At 34.9% G+C, this 16029-nt stretch overlaps 2 protein-coding genes across 2 annotated transcripts; one reads left to right on the top strand and one right to left on the bottom strand.

Moving 5' to 3' along the window:
* The first annotated feature begins 552 nt into the window (after positions 1-552).
* Positions 553-4739, top strand: LOC146140471 (ran-specific GTPase-activating protein-like). Its single transcript, XM_083391323.1, has 6 exons — positions 553-722; positions 2081-2181; positions 2941-3098; positions 3290-3418; positions 3626-3697; positions 3953-4739. Exons 1-6 carry the CDS (start codon positions 714-716, stop codon positions 4129-4131), a joined length of 648 nt encoding a protein of 215 aa, XP_083247449.1. The 5' UTR covers positions 553-713; the 3' UTR covers positions 4132-4739.
* Positions 4740-6312: 1573 nt separating this feature from the next.
* LOC146140470 (glutathione hydrolase 1 proenzyme-like) lies at positions 6313-15801 on the bottom strand. Its single transcript, XM_083393105.1, has 13 exons — positions 15669-15801; positions 15272-15377; positions 14772-15076; positions 14310-14449; positions 12930-13125; positions 11896-12099; positions 11625-11734; positions 11281-11417; positions 10849-11036; positions 9987-10078; positions 9450-9613; positions 9037-9150; positions 6313-7465 (listed from the first exon to the last, which is right to left on the bottom strand). The coding sequence occupies exons 2-13, from the start codon at positions 15347-15349 to the stop codon at positions 7316-7318; spliced, it is 1878 nt and encodes a 625-aa protein (XP_083249231.1). The 5' UTR covers positions 15350-15377; positions 15669-15801; the 3' UTR covers positions 6313-7315.
* Positions 15802-16029: the final 228 nt, after the last annotated feature.

Below are 16029 nucleotides of genomic sequence, written 5' to 3'. Positions count from 1 at the left end.
TCCGAAGAAAGTCGGCCTGTCAATTTTAATAAAACTCTTACACGTGCATTTTCGTCCACTTTCTTTTTACATGCAATCTCGAAATTCAACAGGCAAAAAAAGTCGAACCTTATATTTTGCCCTAACGATGCCTGGACAAAACTTAACTCTCGTATTATTCCTTTCACCAATACTTATCGATCTTATCTGTTAGTAACACTCTAATTTGCATTACACACGTTTTCCATTTGCAAATTTGGAAACTGACGAGCCCCTTCTGTTTTGGTGTCGTGCATTCAACCGTGACCACTGACCAGGCCGAAGTAACATAAACCTAAGCAGTAGGCACTATTCTTACCTACGTCATTGTTTCAACTTATGCAATTAAAGCTCTTTGAAGTAAGCGCCGAATAAGTTCAAATTCGATCCCTATTTGTTTTTTAGAAATGTAAGTCGCTTGAAGAAAACGATGTGATCTAAAATATTTTTACAACTTTGGCGCGCATTGAAAAAAACCTCTACACTACTGCTAATCTTCCGCTTTAATACTTGGCCCACTGTTGCGACATTCAAGTGTGCGTGGGGACTGTTTTAATGACACTGACACAGGTTGTTCTTCTTGTAGCAAGTTTGTCGTTTGGGAATTAAGACGTTTTTCGTTGGCAAAGGAAGTAACATCGCCTTATTTTTTAGCCCAAATACTTAATATAGCTGAAGTTAGGCACTCCATATCAATGTCATCGGTGAGTACTGCATGCCCTGTAGACAGTACCTTTGGACTTTGGTCTATATCCACTTATACTATACACTGGGCTATTCAATATATAATACCTTATATTCGTCCTCAAAGAATACCAGTTATCTTAACCAGAGCAGATGAATTTTGCTGAAAAGAATCATGGGCGCTGGTTTAAGTATCGTACAACATTTTCGTCTGGGGGTTTATGTTTCTAACTATATTTGGGTTTGTGTGAAACTTTAAGGTTTGTGTGTTGGGGTGGGTCATATATTATTATTATTAATTCTTACATATTTATGCCTTTTCTTGCAATTTAAATTTTGACAACTTGTTTAGTTACTGTTAAAATAAGTGTAGTAGGATTCTATTTCAGCGCCGAATCAATAAACTGATATACTTTATTCTGTTTTGTAACATATTATTTTCTTTATTAGTCAAAAACGACTAATTTTTTTCATAAAGTTTTGGTATGTTGCCAAATAACTGGGATTATAAAAAATTTCCCTGGATTCCGGATCGTTTATTCACGGGAAATCCTGGGTATTTCTGTCAAAACATTCCCGATGAGGAAGCTAATTCCTGGTCCTACAATGAGTGTATAATTTGATAATAATTAAAATTGTGTCTCTGATATGGTAAATATAAAGACAGGTAATGTTTTTTTGGCGCTACCACAACGCACATTATTCGGGTTAGCGTTTGGGTTAGGGTGGGTCAAGTATTATTAATAAATAATGAATATAACAATACTTGACCCACCCACAACCCAAACGCTTACTCGCATCCTAACCCAAATATTGTGCGTTGATTGAATAATTGTGGTAGGATTCTAGACCAGCGCCGTTTTTTTTACCGTTTCTTGAACTCCTTAAACACCACAAAATGTTTTTATGTTGCTGAAGAAAAGTCACCTAGCCAAAATTCAGTTTCAGTACTATGACAAGACCTAAGAGATACATTTATATTAAGGCCTTTTGTTTTATCCACCTGAAAGGCTTAATCGCATCCTAACTTAAATAGTGTTAGCAACATAAGCCCCTGAAAGAAAAAGTGGTAAATTTGATTTAAGTAAAGTATAATAGAAAAAATATGTATTGTTGAGAGCAAAGATACTGCAAAATGCTAAAGGGTATTTTGCATGTTTAAAATATGACAAATATAGTTAGATATTGTTGTATTTGTAACCACAAATACATCAGATTGGAAACTCTAAATTTTGCATTGGTGAGCTATAACCTTCTTAAAATTCAGGCCTATTTGTGGCTGTGGCCAAAATATGCAACTGGCCAAAACTTAACCAAATTTGTCAGAGATGCATGCCCTATTTGCGTTTATATTTGATGTACGATTTAACTTGCTTAGGATGAAACAGAAGCCCATGATCCGAAATATGAACCGGTTGTTTCTCTTCCCGAACTTAAAATTCCAAGCATGGAAGAAGATGAGGATGTGCTTTTTAAAATGTAACTTTATAAATTTTATTAATAAAATACTTATGCTTACATTTTATTTTTAAAGGTCTACAAATTTATTTTTCTATATAATAATGTAAACATTTTTCAGTAATTTTGTTTTTTTCATGGATTTAAGATTTATTAACTGAGTAACAAGTAGCACTGTAGACAAATTTAATTTTAAAGCTGATAAAAATTTGTGCAACCGTGCTTCATTTAATTTTGATTTAACTTTTTCTTATTGAAAAAATGTTGTTTTTTCAAAATTTGACTTTATGATAACCAAACAATCTAACAGTAGTCTTTGAACGCGACGTAAGCAATACATTTTGAAATACTTTTGTCTGACTCAAGTTATTTGCAAAATCATGTAAAGTCATTTGTCTAAAACGTTCAATCAAGTTATTTTGGCAAAATACTTCGGTCAAGTCAGATCACAACACTGGTATTTATTATATAACTTTTAGTTTTTTGTGCTTCCTAGTTTTTTGTGCTTCCTTTATTATTAAACACTTCAACAATAAAAAAATGACCCTAAAATTTGAAAATTGTAAGATTTCTACATTTGTGGATTTAGACACTGACATAAAATATTGTCCCGCACAATTAAAATTTTTGACACCTTTCTACCAGGCAAATATTCAAGAAAAAAAACCCTGATATGGTAATCTAAAATTTAGTTGTTATGTTTTCACTCACATACCAAAGAATTACATTATTAATATTTTAAACAATTCCATAATTAAAGTTTGTTTAACTTCTTTCCAGGAGAGCAAAGTTGTTCCGTTGGGCGAAGGAGTCTGATCCACCAGAGTGGAAAGAGAGGGGCACTGGTGATGTCAAGCTGCTCAAGCATAAAGAAACCTCTAAAATCCGACTGGTCATGCGTCGTGACAAAACATTCAAAACCTGTGCCAACCATTATTGTAAGTAGCACACCTCTTTCGGGAATCCCCACTGTATGTTATAAAGCCTGCACATTCTTAAATAAAAAACACCACTTTTTACAAAATAATTTATAGTCAACTTTGTATTTATTAATAAACAAATCCATTATTAAATGACTTTGTCCATATAATTTAATAAGTGTAAGATTTTTTTGCCAATCCTGTTTTAGTGGACACAAAAATGGAACTTGTGCCCAACCATGGCAGCGACAGGGCGTGGGTTTGGACAACATTTGCTGACTTCACTGAAGAAGTTTCCAAAGAAGAATTACTTGCAATTCGGTTTTTAAATTCTGAAAGTAGGTTGAATTTTTTATTTAAAACATAATATTGTTATATGTTTATCTAACAACAATATCAAATCATTTTGTTTAATATGACATGCATATAAAAAAACAATGCTATGTGGCATTAATATTATGTGTTTTGTCCTTTTGCCTAAAAATTAGCCTTAAAAACTATTGTTTTTATAAGTAGGATTTGTTTTCACTTTACATGTCTTTTAGACGCTAACAAATTCAAGGACAAGTTTTGCGAATGTCAAGAAATGCTAAGACAAACTCAAAATTCTGCTCCAGGTATTCTTATTTTATCTGTTACAAGTGAAGATTAAATTAACAACATTGTTACTTCCTCCTATTTTATCCGGACTCTGTAGAGACTGCTATTAAGGACGATATATTTTATATCGATATATTTAATTTTTTTTAACTTTTAAAAGTTTTAGTTTAAAATAAAGATACGATCCGGTATTTAAAAAACCTTTAACCTTAAAATACAGTTATATGTTAACTGACGGTAGTTTTAACGCTCTCCTAATTCACCAAACGTAGTGGGTAAAGAAGAGAATGCTGCAGAATCCTCCGATGATGACGTTGCAGAAAAATTGGAGAAGTTAAAGGTTGAAGAAGACCAAAAAGAAAATCCTTCGACCTCCTCTCAAACTCTTAATGCTGTCGGAGATTCAAAGTCAAACAGCTGCAAATCCGTTGAAGATTCTCCAGAAAAATAAACAGTTTTCCTTTGGCGTATATTTTTTTATTTAGGCAAGTATAATATACCATTAGTAATTTATTTCTGACACTAAACATGCTGCTGCTGCCCTATAATTTTATAGTAAACTGGAAAAAACTTGCTGCCAATATTTCAGTAATGTATAATAGTTTTGCGTATCTTAAATGTTTTGTTGTTCTCTTTTGTGGAGCAGACCAACGTTGTACCTCTGATGAATATGATTTTATGTCCTACTTTTACCCTTCTCTGTATTCTATCATCTTTGTAGTCGTTCGTTTGCAGCAGTGCTCAATCTTTTTTACAAAAAAAACTTCTCGCTAACAACAAACTAGGTTTCCTGCATTCAGTTATGAAGTTATGTTGGACATAACTAATTAAACAAGTTGTGTGTTGTTAAAGGTGGTTTGCCTTAATCTTAATCCTCTGTTTCTATCGGCTTTCGTAGAAAAAACAAATTCAAAACTTTGAACAAAATATATAAAGGTGTAAACAACGCGCGATTGAAAACGTATGTCCGAGGAGAGTCACTTGATTAAGCGTCGGTAGGTCTGTTGGTGTCCCGCAAGTGGAAAAAGGTTGCGGAGCACTTATCTATAATGGTCCATTTTACTGTTAAAGTGATATTTTGTTTAGGCTATGTCACAATAATGTGTGGCGGCAAAAACAATCCAATTTAAACCTAATGCAATACAACCTCAAATATTAGCAGTGCTTCTGCCATGCAGTTTTGGCCAAAATTTGATCCATACCAAATAACCAAAACAATAAATAGTATGATCTACTACGGACGTGGCTCAAGTTCATGTTGTACTCTAGTTTGTTAAGATGTATCACTTTTTGTAGAATAGAGTTATTTGAAGTTAGAAGCTTTGACAGCGTGATGGCATTCATTTAACAAATCCCCATTTAAATAACAGTAGGCCTACGTGATTGCTAGCCTACAAGGTTACTGCTGGTTTGCAAAAATTACCATAAATCGAGCCGGGCAAATGTATGTGTATGCGAGAAGAAAACGGCGTTATATTCATTGCTGTTTTTTTGTAAGGCGAGGTTTTAGTTAAATACAGCAAGCATTGTGGCGCTTGTTCCTTTACTAGGCGGCCAACCCTGTTCAACAAGGGGATAGGGTTTGAACAACTGGCCTTAATGAAGTAAGTAATGCAGCCTTTCTTAACCTGGGGTAAATTTTCTAGTTTCAGAGGATAAATCCAACGATATGTATTCAAACTAATATTCTGATTCCGTTTTTTTTTCAACAAATCTTTGCGCAGCGGCTTCTCTACATTACTTGCTATCAAATGCACGAAACCGACTTAACATGTCGAATCTTATATAATAAATAAGCACCACTTTATATATTGGGGTTAATTTGATATTCATCTTTGTTAAGAGGGTAAAACATACAAAAAGGTTAAGAACCCCCGGTCTAATGGGTAAACCGGTTAATCATCCCGACTATTGCAGATCGGGATGTGGACTACCAAGGCTGGAAATTCCAGGCTGAATCAATTCAAATTTTGTGTAATAGAACTCTCAACCGCAGCAGGGGAAATCTTCGTGTGAGATGAATTCAAAACAGTTTGGGAAAGGACAATGACAACGAAATATTGTATAACAGCAAAAGTGGTCCCCTAGATTTCCAGAGTTCCGCATTTGAATCTATTTGGTCGAGACGCCATCAAAACGCTCAACAATATACAGTATTTCCCTAGACTACAAAGACAAAGCGGAGAGTTAGGCAAACACCATTTGTTCTAAACCCGATCTTGATCTTCAAGTTTCAAGTAACTGCCCGAAAAAATTGCGAAATAATAGTGTCCAAATCCCAACTACATAGGTTGTCAAATTTTGAGAAACGTCTGTCTCTGTAGCAGTTCGTAAATTTGCTCCGTCAGGGTGAATCGTCGTAAACTGTTAGTTCTTCCGGAAGATTTTGTAGGCAACCTAGAAGGAGGTAATGGATTAACAAGGATTGATCTGACTCACCAGATCAAGCTGGTCTGAAACTCCTAAAAGACTTGCCACGAGCAGGCGCGGATCTAGGAGTTTTGTTTGGGTTGGTCATGAAACTGTTTTGAGATGACTTTATAAACTTATGTCATAACGTGACGTCATCAAGGTAAATCTAAACGTGATGTCACAAAGAAGTTATCTTAAGCACACAGTTTGTTTATTTTGTTAAAGTTTGAGGTTACAGAACTGTTACTCCCAAAAGCTATATTACAAAGATGTTATCGATTCACGCAAAGCAAAAAAACGCCTTTGCTATATCGCATAAGTTGCCAAAATTGTGATGAGACGCACCTTTGGGGAAACCAAATTCATCAAAATAAGGTAAGACATTCTAGAAATGAAAAACAGAGAATACATTTTGCAATTACACGAAAATAACCAACGGGAGTAAGGAAAAAAGATTTGTCACGAGCCATATGCGGCGGCTTTGCTTGCACCAAAAAGAAAATAATTTATTCAAGAAAACTGAAAAAAAAATTCTTTGCCGAATTGTAATAAACACACCTATTTTCGCGTTTCGCGTAAATTGTAACTCCAATTTTGAAAACACTTAATGTCCATTCACAAAGCGAACAAAAACGTATACCATGAAAGTGGTTAATGAGGAATTAGGGTTTAGGAATAATTCAAAAATTACGCCCAGAAATAAAAAATTAAAAACAAGTTGCTATAGAAAAACGTATAGTCAAGGTATTAGTATGTACCAAACAAAGTAGCATGGTAAACCAAACAGGCATATTATAATAAAAAGGGACTGCTTTAGTGTTCACAAGTCAACAATTTTGTTTAACACGCAAACGAATTTTCACCACATTGCTAAACATTCTTTCAAATCGACTGGATTGTGTCTTGTAATCGAAAAAAAAAATGTATGAGAAATGTTTCTCTAATGTTACTATACGTTCTCTGTCAATCTGTGTTACAAAAAATCTCGACAAATCGTAGGACATTTTTTTGAAGAAAGGTATAAAAGGTGATAATGATTCATCAATTGCTACTATGAGAACTATCATTTACCACAAAAACGTCTTAGTGCAATCTAAAACAACAATAAAACTACTTTTGTGGTACTCTGAAAAATAAACGCCTGCATAACGCGGTTTGTAAGTGCGAAAAACACAATCACACAGAAAGTAAACAAAGTTTGAAATCCTTCGAAATCACAGCAGCTAGAATCCGTCTGGGCTGCCCCCCTTGCGGGAATCGCACGCTGCCTCTATTTCGCCTTTGTTTCGCACCAGAATAGCTTGGACCACAGAACCAGCAGAGCTCGTCATTTCAATTTTGTGCTGTTTAGCCGCCAAGCCATCGATCACCGCCTGGTTCGAACATATAAATAATGCGGCGAAATTATGTTTAGCAACCAGTATTGCATATATCAGAGGCGGACAACTTCCCCGATCGGCGGGCCTGATATGGGAAAAAAATATACTTGGCGGGCCGGATTCCTGATCGATATATTAATTGTACTGCCATAGCCTATATGTTTTGTCGCATAATGACGGCTAATGTTCTACTCTTTAAACACGGCAACACTTTCATTGCACGGCAAACATACTGCTTTCTTGTCGACTTGAGTGAAAAAGCACTTTGGCAACCAATCATTGTTAAATTTGCAACTTTACGTTTCTTGGCAAAATCCAAAGGAAAATATTGATCGAAAATTCTATATCTAATTTGGGACCAAAATAACTCCTTAAACTGTAGGGATAGTGCAAGTGACGAACGGGGGCCATTGGTATAATTGGCTGTTTTGGTGTCAAATTTTAGGCGTCCTAGTTTGAAGGGCGTTATGGCGCCGCTGTTTTGACACCTGGTTTTCTGGCCTGAGGTTATTGATGGGTAATGGGTGGGGTAACAAAAATGGGTTAGGGTGAAATTTTTAGGGAAGTTAGTGATGTACTTAGGGGTGGGATTAGGTAAAATGTTTTATAGGCCTGATTCTGGTCATTTAGGTCTTATTCCGACGGGTTTATGACTTAGGTATTAGTCCCATTTTGGGCTTATTCCGAACTGTGTGGTATTCCGACATTGATGTTGTTCTTATTTCGATCTTATGGCTGAAGTCCTTTAACTTAAACCCAAAACAAAGAACTGGAGAATAACTAACAATCACTATTATTTAACGTAGTAAGCAAGTAGTTGGGGACTGCGGCAGATTGTTGCCGTGGGCCACATTATCATGTAAAACCGGAAACTGTCTGCGGGCCGCTCAAAATCCCGTCGCGGGACGTATGTTGCCCGCCCCTGGTATATATGAAATTAAACGACTTTAAATGAAATTTTATGTCATTTAAACATAGGAGCATAACGGCTGGAGGTTTAAGTTATAGAGGTATTAATAATACAAAAGCCCATTTTAAAATTTAAAGTAGATATCATTTTTAACGTTTCGAACATCTCTTTATTCATTTTAACATGGTGAGAAGGCACTTATACATACTATATTACATACTTATAATCAGTGAGTTCTCACCATATTGAAAATTAATAGTGAGATATTCGAGACGTATAAAATGCTACCTATTTCAATATGAGCTTTGATATTCTTACTACGTCTACTTCAAACATTGTTTGATCAAATTAGGATAAAACGTATTCGCTCTTAATATTTTTGCAAATAGATGCATTTTGATCAAAAAAATTGTTTTTCTTTTAACTATCTATCACTACCAGTAATTAATTTTAAAGCATGTTACCGCTCAATATTTCAAATAAGTTCAACAACAACTACCTATTTAAATGACCGAAGCAATTCCCTAAATTCGTATAAAAACTATGGTTAGTTTGTCAAACTATTTTCACTTACCATAGTTACATTAGTAAACTCAACTGTTACTCAGGAGATTAAATATAAAATGCTAGTTCATACTTCTCACTACGTCGTTACCTGGTCAAAGCCTTCTTCGATGGAGGTGTAGTTGGGCATCAGTTGGTCGTGGAGTCGTTTTTTCTCGACACTAGTGACAACGTCATCGTCGAACCAGAGACAATTCATCAAGGTCTATTTGATAAATCAAGAAGCTTTCGAAAAAAAATATTGGGACAACCACATTTTAAAGCCCGACTGAAAGTAGCAGTTCCGCCATATAATATATTCCGCTACCGTTTCTGTTTGGGTATTAATATCGGCTTGAAAGTTATATAACGCCTGTGTGTTTCACAAACTTTTTCCAGAGGTTTTGCTTAAACGTAATCAATTCGTTCTAAATTACTCCATTATAACACCTGTCAATTAAATAGTACATGGACATTTTTGACGTTTATGTTGTACCACATACTTCTTAAAAAGGCCAAACTAACCAAAGCAGTTGATGTTGTTATCTTGGTGCCACCAGCGGCGCCATTGACCATAACGACGTCATTTTCGCCCGAAAGCTGATCGGTTCTGACGACCACGATGGGCGTCATGCTTGACATCGGGCGATTACCGGGTTTGATAAAGTTGGACGGAGATGGGGGCACACCTGAACGAAGTTGGGCAAATCATCACAATGCCAGTAAAATTAACTTGCTCTTGAACCCCCGATGTTTCTGTCACAACCCAGTTTGAAAACCCCTGCGCATGGCAACACAATACCTATGTGAATATAACTTAGCGTCAAATCGTAGCCTGTGGAGTACCATAACACATCCCATTACAAGCTACAAACTACGAACTCCCGCACTTAACCCCTCTGGAATTTCAAAATTCGATTATAATTATTGTTTATAAATGTAATATTTATTACTTGAAGGTTAACAATGTTATACATTAGACAATAGACATTGATAAAGTTATGAAAAATGGTGATAAATAAAATATAACCCCCAACTTCTGTGGGCGTCTCTGCTACCAACCGAAAGCGTTGGTGATGTTCGGTGACGAAAAGTCGTCCATTTCGTTATTGAAGATAATCCCAGTCCGACTACCTCTCAATTTGCTGCCAAAACTGTAGAAATAGAAATAAAAACTTAATGTCGTTCTCTACCTGACGGGGGCTGCGAGGATCCCTAAACCAAAATAAACAGTTTCATGCTACTCCATTTTTATTGATTTAAAAATAAATTAATTTTTTTCATTATTTTATTTTTCATATTATTACCTAATTGTATATCTAATTTTTCGTGCACATTTAGCAGTTATTCTGTTTTGAAGAAGAACTGTAGGCCATTTTTTTTGTTTTTGTTAACTAAAACATACAGCCTACCAAATAAATACAGTAACTCATGAAATAAGCTATTGCTGCCAGGCATAATATATAACCGAGTGTTGCTCATCCAGCAGTTTTATATATAATCAATCGACGTTTCGACGTCCTATTTAGAACGCCTTCATCAGGATGCTGACAAATCATGCAAAACAGATCTGTGTTATCCTGATGAAGGCGTTCTGTATAGGACGTCGAAACGTCGATTGATTATATAAAACTGCTGGATGACTAACACTCGGTTATACCGTAACTCATGTAAATGCAGTTAACTGCCGACATATTATTTATAAGTGTCTTGTAATCAAATAACTATATTAAAGGAAATGTAAATATCGCAGTTAAAACCATTTAAAAACTTTATTTTGCAAAGTTAGAGTGAAACATGTCACGTTCATAAAGTACGATGTGGCTGCATACTGTAGAACAAATGTGGCCCGAGATGTTGAGTTTTCCGACACACAGGTAATAGGTATGGTGCAACGTTAAATATGAAATAAGTTCGGACTTACTACAGGTTAATGGTGCTTGTGAGAGAAACGGCGTCGCCATTTTCCCCATACAGACTTAAATGCGAAGTTCCTGCATCTTCGGGCAGATGAAAGTCGGGCTCGTAGTAGGACACAGGCATCGTGTGATCGTCATTGATCTGGAGTTTAATGGCGTCGGCGTACCAGTCGGCCGTCATGTTGGCGACAATCTATAAACGCGCAAGTTTGGTTCAAGAATTCTGGAAAATTTTGCTACAAAGTGATAACGACACGGGTTTTGTTTGCCCCATTTTTTTCGTTTTTTGTTGTTGTTTTTTTTGTCTTATTTGTTCGGGTTAAAATCTGGAACCTACTTTGGTTTCAAAATCAGGTCCAAACACATCGCTGAAGTCTTATTTTAATAGAAATTCATTTTAAAGAAGATAAAGATAAAAAGTTATCGATTCGATTCACCTCGGTTATTGTTTTGTTGTTTCGGTCGTCTCCCAGTGACGACCTCTTGGCGTATGCAAAGCGGAACGCCTCGACGATTCGGTGATAGGTGAGAACCTTGTTTTCTTCGTTCATGTCGGAAGGGGTGAAGTCGTAACCTGCAGACAGTAAGCCACGACGTTAAATTAAATTTTGGTAAACCGAGACTCCAAAAAAGCATATCTACAACTAGACAAACAACTTTCAAACTTCCACTAATCTATAAGTTTAAAATATTCCCGTTCAAATACAAAAATATTACATTTTTATCATTTAACTTTAATGCCTCGTCAAAACTATAGTATGATAAAGCGGGGTAAACTTGCCGTCAAGTATGTTGACCATAAGACTGAGGACCGCGCCACTGGCCGGAGGGCCAGCTGAAAACACGGTCAGGCTGTCCACTGTGATGTTGATTGCAGGTTTGACATCCACTCTTAATGTAAAGGCATACTTAACTAATTTTAGTTTTCAGCTTAGAAAGAACATATTTTGTCATTTTCAGCCTACAGTGTGTACACGTGCTATAAATATACAAACAGCCTTAAGTAAACTATTTTTATGAAGTTTAAATTGGAGTTGCAACAAATCCTGTACTCATAGTCATTGAGATCCTTAGTCGTCATTATATTTCTTCCATATCCGTCGCGAAGGTCGTGGATGATATCTTCGGCCAACGACCCCTTGTAAAAGGCATCCTTCCCCTGCTCAGCTACCAAGCGATACGTATTAGCTAACTGGGGCATCCGAATGATGTCGCCCTCCTTCTTGAGACTTCCATCGTTGTTTTCGTAGATCGGCCTAACATAAAGCAGTATGACATAACAAAAAATACGGGTAGAAAGTCGAATTGGGACATATATTAAACTTAGTTAAATTTAGAAGTTCTTAACCGGGAGATATTCCCACCAAATTATGTGACATACAAAAAGCCTTTATGATAAGCAATTTGTGTAGCGAGAATTTAACTAAGAAAGCGATATGAACAACACTAATCATGTATTGTTTAAAAACAACCCAGCCCAACGCTCTACAATCCAACCTTCAATTGTCAAGCTTGACTAATTTGAATTTAAATTTCAGTGTTGTAATGACTTAAGTCATTGACTTGACTTAAGTGCACTTGTGTCACTTTTTTCAAAAGACTTGTCTTGACTACAGTCTTTTGAGCAAAATGACTTGACTGGACCTAAGTCTTTTGGACAAAAGACTTGACTTGGACTTTAGTCATTTTGTCACATAACTTGGGATTAAATTAAGTGTTTTTCATTAAAATTTATTTTATTGCTGTATATGCGTTTATGTTATTTTTTCAGATAAACTGTTGCATATAATCTGGCAAGTTTTCAATTTTAATAGTTACACAGTTGACTTTTATGTCAACGACATAACTTGAAATTGACTTGCTATTACAATGACTTGACTGGGATTTGACTTGGGAAACCGATGACTTGGACTGGGATTTGACTTGTTATTTTTGCTAAATACTTGACTTGAACTTAATTTATTTTTTAAATGGCTTGACTGGGACTTAAGTCATTTCAAAATGACTTGTTTACAACACTGTTAAATTTGCTGAGAGTAAAATCAATATATAAAAGACAAAAAAATAGCTGATTGACTATACTTACCACAAGTTAAACGTCCGATTATGTATTAAATCGGATTGTGAAGATATTGCCAACGCCAAGGCTTTGGGCGCCGGAAAGCCATTCTCGGCCATAGCAATCGAAGGCTCAAACAGAGTGGCCCACGGCAGTTTTCCATAGAGCTGGTGAGCTTTCCAGTAACCAGCTATTTCGCCTGGGATGCCAACCGCCATCGCTCCTAAGAACCGTAATGAACAGTTGGACGTGACTCTTAAAAGCGCTGCAAGTTTAAAGTTTTACCTTTTTGCCGTAATTTACAGCGCTCCAATAGTTAAAAACGCGAAGAGCCATTAGAATACTTTGTTTTGTTTGCCCAAGCTACAATATTATTAAAAACAAAAAACGGGTTATTGTATTTATCGTAGATTGTAGAAGGTTGTTTTGAGGTTGTCTTTAGATACATAATTACCGATAAATAAATAAACTGATTTAGATAAAAAATAAACGCGATAGTATTATATACTAACTAAAAATCGCCAATATGTTCGGAAATAAACCTAATTTAATAGCAACTCTATATCGCTCACAAGTTATAATAGCATGGAATCAATAAACATAACAAATTGGATTGATTTAAATTAACTTATACATTCAATGTGTATAGGATCGAGCCTACTACTTGAGTTAAGGCCCCTTCTATTAATATTTAATAATGGCCAATGCTAATTCTTTTAACTTTCATTTTTTTGTATTAAATTAACCAATATAATGCTTGACAATCAGAGAAGGGTACTTTATGAAGTTTTATGTGGTTAAGCAAAACGACGGATTATAATTTAATTTGAATGGGACCGTTTAAATCTTGATGCTTGTTTACACTTAAAAGAAAAACATTCTAATACTAGCATTCATTTTATTTGTCTTTATAAACTTGTGAATTTAGAAAACTACATACAAATTGCATAAAATCAAAGTATTCTTTAGAATAACAAAATCTGCCTGAATCCGAATGGTGAAAACAAACGATTCTGGTTGCACATCGATGATAAAGATTAAACTAAGTACAAAACTCAGTAAACCGAAAATCAGTTTGTTTGTATGTTATAAAAAGATAAATATATTTCGCTATAAAGCATCATCAGTATCTAAAAACATAACACAACATAAGTCAAGAAGTATGCTGTGAACTGACAGTTGGTTTGGGTTTTTATTAGCGTACTTCTTGACTTATGTTGTGTTATGTTTTTAGATACTGATGGTGCTTTATAGCGAAACATATTTATGTTTTTATAACATACAAACAAACTGATTTTCGGTTTACTAAGTTTTGTACTTAATTTAATCTTTAAAATTGCATAAAATTAAGATTATTGAGGAAGAATATAGCGACCACAACAGGACACCACTACTTAAAATACTCACCACGCTGTGATAGGTTAGAATCTCCATTGTACATTGTTTCATTTGCATCTGCAGGAGCCGTTTCCCTTGCATTTACAAACGTTGCTTCACCTGTGGTGCGGTTGAAGAAGACCATGAAAAAACCACCACCAATGCCACAGCTTTAATAAAACATTTATAAAATAAACATTTTTAACAGTGTCTAAAATACTTGTTAATTTCACAACACAAAACATCATGATTTTATTTTTTATGCTACCGATTTTTATAAGCAAAGTATTTTAATTATGATTCAAAAAATTAAAAAAGGTAATTTTAAGAAGTCTTATTAATAATTATCAACTAAAAACAGATTTGTAAAGAGTGTTAAGATGAAAAGAAAGACAAAAAGATTAAAAGAAAGATTAAAAAAGATTACAATTTTTAAGATTAAAAGAAAGACAAGAACTTATATTATAGATTATACTAAAATTAATATAATACCTATGGGCACTTTGGAGTCCAACACATAACATAGTTCCTATTGCGGAATCCACCACTGAGCCGCCCTGCTGTAGCAATTTCTTTCCGACAGTGGAGCACTGCGCAGCATCTGCAGCAATGGCAGCATTTTTAAAGATTCCAGAATGCGATTCTGGTTGACTTGTTGTTGTAGGTGGGAGAGTCGAAGTGGAAGTTACTACTTCAGTGTGTGGTGGCAGTCCAAAGTAAAGACCAAAAAACAGAGCCAAGCCAAGAATGATTCCTAATGCAACTCCAATTCCAAATGATCCAGCATTGAACCTTTTCTATAATAAAACAAAACATAAACATTCACTTAAAAAATATTAGGTATTATAATTATAATATCTAAATCCTTATACTGCGAAACATGGAAAATTGTTGCCAACTGTTAGAATTGCGTTAAACTTTTGCACATATGTATTTACTGAAATAAATAAAAATAAATGTTTTTTATTGAATCAACAAACATAAATTTCTACCTTCTGTCTTTTAAAATCTTCGGGTTTTACTCTAAATTCAGAAAGTAAACCGGACTCTGAATCTTCTGATACCGACATATGAAATTATAATTTACATCAACCAACCCTGCTTACCATAACAATTAAAATACATTTTTTAATTAAAGCCAGTAACTTTTTACACAATGGTCAATAAACCAAAGGCTTGCCAAGAAAATTCGTTCATACTGCTTTAACAGACAAACAAGTACACACATTTTTTTACTAATTATCAATTATATATAACACTAAAATTTATTTTATTTGCAAATAATAATAACTTTATCTGCGTGTATACACACAAACACAGATCAGGTTGGAAAGTAAGACCGTAAAATACGGCCAGCCGTGAAAAATTGCTCAAATGTGCAAAACTTACATCGCACTAATGGTTTTGAAATTACTCCATTTTTAGGTGTGAAGATTTTACACATAACAGTATTACAGCCGCACAATTTTAAGCTGCAAAATCTTCTCCCCCGCACAAAATCCAAAGTTTCCAATCTGGCACACACATATATATATATATATATATATAGAGGGTGTTTTATAGTCAGCAATAAGGTAAGACTGTATAAAAAAATATTGGTTAATTACCTTAGATTATTTGAAAAATGAAATGCAATAAGCCTTGACCACAAAATCTGTATAAAATAGTAAAGAATAGACGAATGCGGTTTGTGAGTAGTAACATTGAAAACTGAAGTTCGGTAACCTGATGCTACTAAACTTCGAAATTT

The sequence above is a fragment of the Ascidiella aspersa genome, chromosome 6 (assembly GCF_963924565.1).
Source record: "Ascidiella aspersa chromosome 6, kaAscAspe10.2, whole genome shotgun sequence".
Classification (NCBI taxonomy): Eukaryota; Metazoa; Chordata; class Ascidiacea; order Phlebobranchia; family Ascidiidae; genus Ascidiella; species Ascidiella aspersa.
This window is presented reverse-complemented; position numbering and strand designations above follow the sequence as displayed.